The 7,840-nt window shown below is 43.3% G+C and overlaps 1 protein-coding gene across 1 annotated transcript; it reads left to right on the top strand.

The window, feature by feature from the left end:
• Window positions 1–3,473: 3,473 nt before the first annotated feature.
• On the top strand, window positions 3,474–7,530 carry LOC131236495 (protein NRT1/ PTR FAMILY 6.4). The gene is made up of 5 exons (XM_058233714.1): window positions 3,474–3,606; window positions 3,959–4,070; window positions 4,172–4,389; window positions 4,970–5,517; window positions 6,307–7,530. The coding sequence occupies exons 1-5, from the start codon at window positions 3,604–3,606 to the stop codon at window positions 7,193–7,195; spliced, it is 1,770 nt and encodes a 589-aa protein (XP_058089697.1). The 5' UTR covers window positions 3,474–3,603; the 3' UTR covers window positions 7,196–7,530.
• Window positions 7,531–7,840: the final 310 nt, after the last annotated feature.

The following is a 7,840-nucleotide window of genomic DNA, read 5'->3' as shown; positions in this document are numbered from 1 at the left end:
GAGGCATGTGGAATCATAACCTGCTTTCGTTTTTCTTCTCTTGCAAGTTGAGCATAAACCTAATTCAAGGTCCTCGTCTCAGCATTGTAGATGATTTGTTGTCGGAGTATCTCGTACTCATTATTAAGGCCATTTAAAAACTTGAAGATCCAGCGTCACTCCTGACGTTTCTTGATAAGAATCACATCTCGAGAACAATAGTTATCTTCTTCATCATGATAGGCGAGCTCCTCTCATAAACTCTGGAGTTTAACATAGTACTCTGTGAGACTTTTGTCGTTCTGTTGGAGAGAGGCGATCTCCTTCTCTAATTGAAAGATGTGTGACATGTTGTGCGCATCACTATAGAGTTCGTGGACCGTGTCTCATATTTCTTTTGCCGTTTTTTAGAAAAGAAGGCCACTTCGGACATTGTCGGCCATGGAGTTCCATAACCATGACATGACAATCATGTCATCAGATTCTCATTCTGCTTTCTTGGAGTCTCCATCGACTGGACAAGAAAGGGTCCTAGTGATGTGGCCAAGTTTCCGTTTGTCGCCAATAAAGATGCAGACAACTTGTTGCCACTGAAGAAAATTGGGTCATGTGAGAGGAGATGATGTGATCTTCAGTCCTGGATTTTCAGACTATTTAAAATCCTCATCATGAGAGGATGAAATATCGTCAAAGACCTTGGAGGATGCCATGGAAATATTTCAAGGCTTAGGGGAGGAATCAAATTTTTTATTTTTTGTTTTTTTGTTTTTTTTTGGAAAACTAGACTAATATTTCTTTGTGAAATCTGGTCAGGAACCGATTCCCAATACAATCATCCATTAAATGTCCACCACATAACCATGTTGGTAACACCACATGTACAGTTTCCAGCGCATCAACCATAGCGGAGCCGAGTATTAAGTCGCCTGGGCCCTACCCTCTGTACATGTTCCACACTCTTGCCAGGCACGTGTGGTGTGTGTACGTGTGGGACTACCAAAAAATCTTCTTACAGAGAGAGAGAGAGAGAGAGAGAGAGAGAGAGAGACAGAGAGAGACTACCCAACCTTTAAAAAAACACTCTTATCTTCTTAAAGGGGATAGAGAGAGAGAGAGAGAGAGAGAGAGAGAGAGAGAGAGAGAGATGGTTGCTTGGTTTGCTAGTAATCTCAAGCAGCATCCCAAATTTCTTCAGCAATTCCACATGATCAAGGGGCTCGACTTCAGTTCTTAAAGGACATTCTCAATCTAACAGTGTGGCAACCGTGTGATGAATGGATTTGAATATTCAAATCGGATGGTGTTTTCCAAGATGATGGTGTGTGTTGTTGGTGAAGGGTTCAAGTGGTAGATTGAGTGAAAGATACCTCGTTTCAACATTGAGGTCTTGGTATCGATTCCTTAGAGGGGGTGGCTAACAGTGAAGTGTGAACTGACAGTGGGTGTACTAACAAGCTAACAAAAAAAAAGAAAAAAGAGGTGATGGCGATTGTGGGGCTGCTTACACCAAGCAAACAAATTTGGTGAAACAGAGATGGTTGAAGATGCAATCGTTAATTGTGGTAGAGATGGGTTTGATGGTGCTAGAAACAAGGGTGCTGGCAATTGTGAGTGACGGGCTTAGAGCAATGGTGGCTGACGGCAGAGTATTGATGAAGAGCATAGATGTGATTTAGGGATCTAGTAGACAGAGAAGATGGAAAGATTGGGGTGCCCTTATGCTCTCGGCTTATGAAGCTAGATCAGACCGTTGAAAATTAGATCAATGGCCCATGTCGAAAATTGCTCTGATACCATGTTGGAATACACGATTTAGGAAAGAAGAGGCTTATTTCATTTGAGCTGCACACAACCCGTATTTGTACAAGAAATGGAGGAAAACTAAAAGTAGAAAACAATGAAGAAGAAGAATCTACAGAGATTACAGAGATATATATAGGTTGGAATGGATACGGTGCTATCACGAAGAATCTGCAGATGAGTTGGCAGATGGATTCAGACTCGTTCCTTCAACATGCATGCAGCTCATCCCGTGATGTGGGTGGGACCTGACCATGGGCCCACCTTAATGAATACATTGTATATCTACGCTGTGTATATGTTTTTCCAAGCTCATTTTAGGTAATGGGCCCAAAAATAAAGCATAGCCAAATCTCAAGTTGTCTACACCACAAGAAACAGTTGTGATTGACCATTAAAAACTTATGAGCAACAAAGGTTTTGCATCAAGCAGATGTTTGTGTTTTCTCTTCATACAAGTCTATATTACTTTATTAACAGGTTGGATGACAAATAAGCATTATGGTGCACACTAGGAAGTTTTCAATGGTGGGCATTCAGTGACCAGTATTTCCTGTGATGTGGTCCACCTGAGATTTGTATGTGCTTCATTTTGGGACTGCACTAAAATAATCTGAAAAAATGGATGGACGGGTACGATGCATACATCGAGGTGGGTCCATGGTCAGGGTCTTGTGGACATCACTGGACCTGGGTCTCAGCTAAGACCGCCATTGAAATAGGTAATGGAATGTAGCATTTATTATTAATCAGTCAGTATTTTGTAAACTTTTTTTTAATCTTATTAAATTGTCACTGCAGATGACGTAGCCAATTAGATTCAATGATTCCCAATGATGTCAAAACAGAATATCTGCGCTTATCTGTAATATTGGCTGAGAGGCCGCCTTACGCACCCAGATATTTCCGAACTCCAAAACGCTTGCCGGATTCCATTCCATGATAATCTTTTACATTTTGCTTTGTGAAGTTATATACACTTGATACGCAGGCATTCTCAAATTTTGTATGTGGTATACATTATCTCAAGCTAAAATGACCAAATTGTCGAACTTATTTACTATTTCAGTCCCAAAATCATATATTGTTGGACCATCCTAGCCTTTGATTAGTTGACACTTGCATGTAGAAAGAGGACCATTGTATATATTTTAACAATCCAATGAAGATCCACCAATCCAATAGCCAGATAATCAAATTACCGTAATTTTTTGTCAAAACTGCAAACCGGTACTTGACAGCTAAAATTGACTAGCTATATTCCATGTATGGAATTTTCCAGTAATTTAGAAGTGCTTGCGTATCATCCATCACACTCTGGCAGAGTATCATTGTTTTTTTAAGTTTTAACGGGGGTATTTTTGGCACGGGCACAGAGCAGCCACTAGCAAGGGCGTTGACGGGGCCATTTCGTAACTCCACTTGAAAGGATTTGGAATTTCGTTATTGTTTTTAGCATGCACAATGTCGTTTTCACTATTATTGAGCAGTCCTAACCACACAAAAAATGAGTCTCCAAATAATACAAAGTTCCAAACATTTACATGACACATCTTTCTGTCCAACTTCTCTCGACCACAAAAAGATGTGGGTCTCTCTCTCACACACACAATCATTCATTCACACTCTCTCTCTCTCTCTCTCTCTCTCTCTCTCTCTCTCTCTCTCTCTCTCTCTCACACACACACACACATTCATTCCCCCTCTCACCACCCTATATACTCCCCTAGAGATGCACCCAACAACAATATAACCATTGCATGCCCATCTCTCTCTCTCTCTCTCTCTCTCTCTCTCTCTCTCTCTCTCTCTCTCTCTCTCTCCATGGTAAGTAACTTCAAGTGATATCCTTGTATCAATTTGATATATGCATCTATGTGTTGCTCTATATATTGATCAAATGATGATTGGACCTAATTTAGTTTCTCTGCTCCATCTTGATTGTCCATTTTCCGTGCTATTGATGGGATGTTTAGGATAATCTGATTAGCATGATTTTTGTACCATATGTTTTGTTTCTAGTTGATCATCCCATGTGTCATTTAAGATCGTTATAGTGGATTTGCTAACCTTCCTATGAAGGTGGGGACGTTAGCATCTCCTCTCTATATACAGAGAAACAGACACATAGGAGCGATGAACTGATATCTTCTCTTTGGACCCCATTTTTCCTGGGCAGGTTTCCACCGGAGCCCATGTTGTGGATGATGATGCAACAATAGTAGATTTTAGAGGCAACCCAGTCGACAAATCCCGAACGGGTGGATGGCTTGCTGCTGGTCTCATCTTAGGTACCCAATATTTTTATAAAGAATAGAGTACTGAGACACTAGTGTGTGCGTGTGTGTGTGAACCATTTATATGTGTTGGTTTTGGGATGCTGTTGTTTCAGGTACCGAACTTTCGGAGAGGATATGCGTGGTCGGGATTTCAATGAATTTAGTCACTTATTTAGTTGGAGATTTGCATCTTCCAGCTTCCAAATCAGCGAACATCGTCACCAATTTCTTGGGTAGTCTCAATCTCTTGGCCTTCCTTGCAGGCTTTATAGCTGATGCCAAGTTGGGACGATGCATGACAGTCGTAATCTCGGCGGCCATAACTGCTTTGGTGAGTAAGACATCTCTTGATTGAATAACATAGAGACATACAGAGGTCCAACCAAATATTGGACGCCAAAACAGGTTGGGCAACCCTAAAATCTCAAAGAATGCAACTTCTTCCATAAATCAGACACCGAGAAAACAGCAATATTAGCTGTTAGTTTTCTCTGTTCCCTGCTATACTTGAAGAGAACAAATCACTTACAGGCTCCTGTACCACTCCTTGCGGTAGAAAGCCTTTTTATCCATTGATGAATTAAATGAAGGATATAAAAATGATGACAAAATGCATTCAATGGCGAAAAAAGCCCTATCCAACTAGGACTAGTGCATGCGCCTGCATTGAGAATTGATCGCCTACAGCCGCGCGCCTTGCGCACCACTCCTCGCGCGGGTGAATAAATGCATGTTTAAAGCATTCAATGGCTAAAAAATCCCTATATCGGTCGGACCCAACGGTCCACAAAAATGGGTCTTGAGGCCCTGTCCGTATTTTATAAAACACCCATTACTGTTATGCAGAAAATGTCCCTGAGTAATTAATTACTGACTACATCTCTCTCCCTGCGTGTATATGTTTGTGGTAGGGTGTGACTTTGTTAACCATTAACACATCACTTTCTAGCATGAAACCCCCACCATGCGACGATTACAGAAGGCAACACCACGAGTGTGTGACGGCCTCAGGCAAGCAGCTGGCGATGCTCTACACCGCTCTCTATGCCATAGCATTAGGAGGCGGGGGTATAAAAGCCAACGTCTCAGGTTTTGGCTCGGATCAGTTCGATGTGAGAGATCCTAAAGAGGAAAAGGCGATGGTCTTCTTCTTCAGCCGCTTCTATTTCTGTGTTAGCTTGGGTTCCCTCTTCGCTGTGACGATTTTGGTATACATACAAGACAACGTTGGAAGAGAGTGGGCGTACGGAATATCGGCAACGACGATGGTGGTGGCTGTCCTCGTACTGCTTGGAGGGTCATTGGTGTACAGATACAAGAAACCACGAGGGAGTCCACTTACTGTTATATGGAAGGTGATTTACTTGGCTTGGAAGAACAGGAATCTATCATTGCCTTCCGATCCCTCCTTGTTGAATCAGTACCACAACGCCACGGTGCCTTACACCCAAAGATTCAGGTAGATAACTAATCTCCACCGTTCATCACCACCATGCCTGGTCCCTTTCGGGCCCACATACTGTCCTTATTCAGGATGGACCGGAATCGTCTACAGCACCTGTTTTTGTGGGGCCTATCATGTTTTATACGTGGAATTCACTACATCCATCGGATGAGAGCCTTTATGTTCGCCTTGCATGCAAAAGATCAGCGCAATAAAGAACTTATATGGGCCACACCATTGGCATTAAAACTTCTAATCTAAGTTCAAACGGTGTGGATCACATGAGTTTTGGATCGGGCTGACTTAAAGTTGGGATCCCATCCCACTCTCCCCTGCGGTGTGGCCCACCTGAGTTGTGGATCTGGCTGATTTTTTGCCCCAGGGCCTAGCATTAGTTGAGCATCTGATGTATGGAGAAGATGTCATACAGAACGGCCCACAAAGCTTTATTGTTGAGGATTCCGGTCCTGGGTGCTGGCTTGAGCTAGCTGCAGAGAGAAATTTCCGCAGAGTGAAGGATTCTAGCCATTGATATGTATAGCTGAATGTGGATCGTCTCCCTATCAACTCCACATATCAATGGGCAGGATCACCATTCCATTGTGATTATTGGATCATGTGCCATTTGAAATTATACCCGAATATGGACGGTTCGGATTACCACACCGTCTCTGCATGCATGCTCGATCATGAGCAAAGTGGTCCACACCGTTTCTTAGGTGTGCAGCTGGGATTAGCATTCACCTTCTCCAATTAAAGGTGTGGATATTGACACGACCTTCGACCATTTGCTTGCTCTCTCAGGTGTCTCGACAAGGCCGCTGTCATACCTGACCCATCCGATGTGGAGGGAGTTGAAGGGGACCGAGGCGCTTGGAAATTCACCACTGTGACCCAAGTAGAAGAGGTGAAGATGGTCTTGAAGCTACTCCCCATCTGGTCCACCTGCATTCTCTTTTGGACCGTCTATTCCCAGATGACCACCTTCTCGGTGGAGCAGGCCACGTTCATGGACCGCAACGTGGGATCTTTCGTCATCCCTTCAGGCTCCCTCTCCTTCTTCCTCTTTATCACCATCCTCCTCTTCACCTCTCTCAATGAGAAGCTCCTTGTGCCGTTGGCTCGGAAATTCACCGGCATGGTCCAAGGCATCACGAGCCTCCAGAGAGTTGGCGTAGGTCTCATTTTCTCCATGATGGCCATGGTCGCTGCTGCGATCGTCGAGAAGCAAAGGAGGGAAGCCACAATTCGACACCAGACCAAAATGAGCGTCTTCTTCCTTGTGCCTCAGTACTTCCTAGTGGGTGCTGGTGAAGCTTTCGCATATGTCGGGCAACTTGAATTCTTCATAAGAGAGGCTCCTGAGAGGATGAAATCCATGAGCACGGGTCTCTTCCTTACAACGCTTTCGATGGGTTTCTTCCTTAGTAGTTTGCTAGTGTCTTTAGTTGATAAGGCAACCAAGGGAGCTTGGATCAAGAACAACTTGAATAAGGGGAGGTTGGAATACTTCTATTTGATGCTTGCAGTTCTTGGGGTATTGAATTTCTTGGTTTTCCTTGTGTTTGCCAGGCGCCACCAATACAAGGTGCAGTCATATACTTCTGATCAAGTGTTGGAGAAAGATGTGGATATCCGGAGAAATGGGAGTGTTGAACTTGAACAAGTGCCCAAATCGGTTGATGCTCAGTAAGAAGCTGAAAGACAACATTCGTCTACAATAAAACTGTTTTATGCAATGCATAAAACACCCAACCTCTTCGGGCCCACCATAATGTATACGTGGAATAAGTCCGGATCCTCTGGTTGCCACAAGCAGGATTTCCAGCTTCTTGCAGTGTGATTGATCCACATCAACTGACTGAATTTAATGCAGCAGTGCGACAACATCAGTGATGACGTGTACTAATCACATTGCAACGAGCAGAAATCCAAGCAGAGGATCGGGATTCATGTGAAATCCACTCTATCCATCAGGTTATAAACCATATGTTCACCATTAAAATACAAATGATCAGCCCTGTTAAAGTTTTTTTTTTTTTTTTTTTTTTTTTTTAAAGCCTCATATGGGACACGTCAATGGGAACAATGTAAATTGCACCTAAAACGTCTAAGTTCATGCGTTGTGGCTCGCCTGCGTTTTGGATCAGGCTGACTTTTGTATGTTTCTTTCATCCTGGTGAGTAAAACCTGATGAACGGGTTTGATGAAAGATGCAAGCTATGGTGGCTCCACTATTGAGTACGGATAAACCTATGGTTGACATCCCACCCCAAATGTTCCCCGTGTTGTAGCCCATCTGGTGGTGGATCCAGCTGATATTTGCATCCAGGATCTT

Source organism: Magnolia sinica, chromosome 2, assembly GCF_029962835.1.
Source record: "Magnolia sinica isolate HGM2019 chromosome 2, MsV1, whole genome shotgun sequence".
NCBI classification, from domain to species: Eukaryota; Viridiplantae; Streptophyta; class Magnoliopsida; order Magnoliales; family Magnoliaceae; genus Magnolia; species Magnolia sinica.
Note: the sequence above shows the minus strand (reverse complement) of the source record. Positions and strands in the feature narration are given on the sequence as shown.

Coding starts and splice junctions, on each gene's coding strand:
- LOC131236495 (XM_058233714.1), top strand. Junction 4,071..4,171: donor TGCTGCTGGTCTCATCTTAG/GTACCCAATATT, acceptor CTGTTGTTTCAG/GTACCGAACTTTCGGAGAGG. Junction 5,518..6,306: donor CCTTACACCCAAAGATTCAG/GTAGATAACTAA, acceptor TTGCTCTCTCAG/GTGTCTCGACAAGGCCGCTG.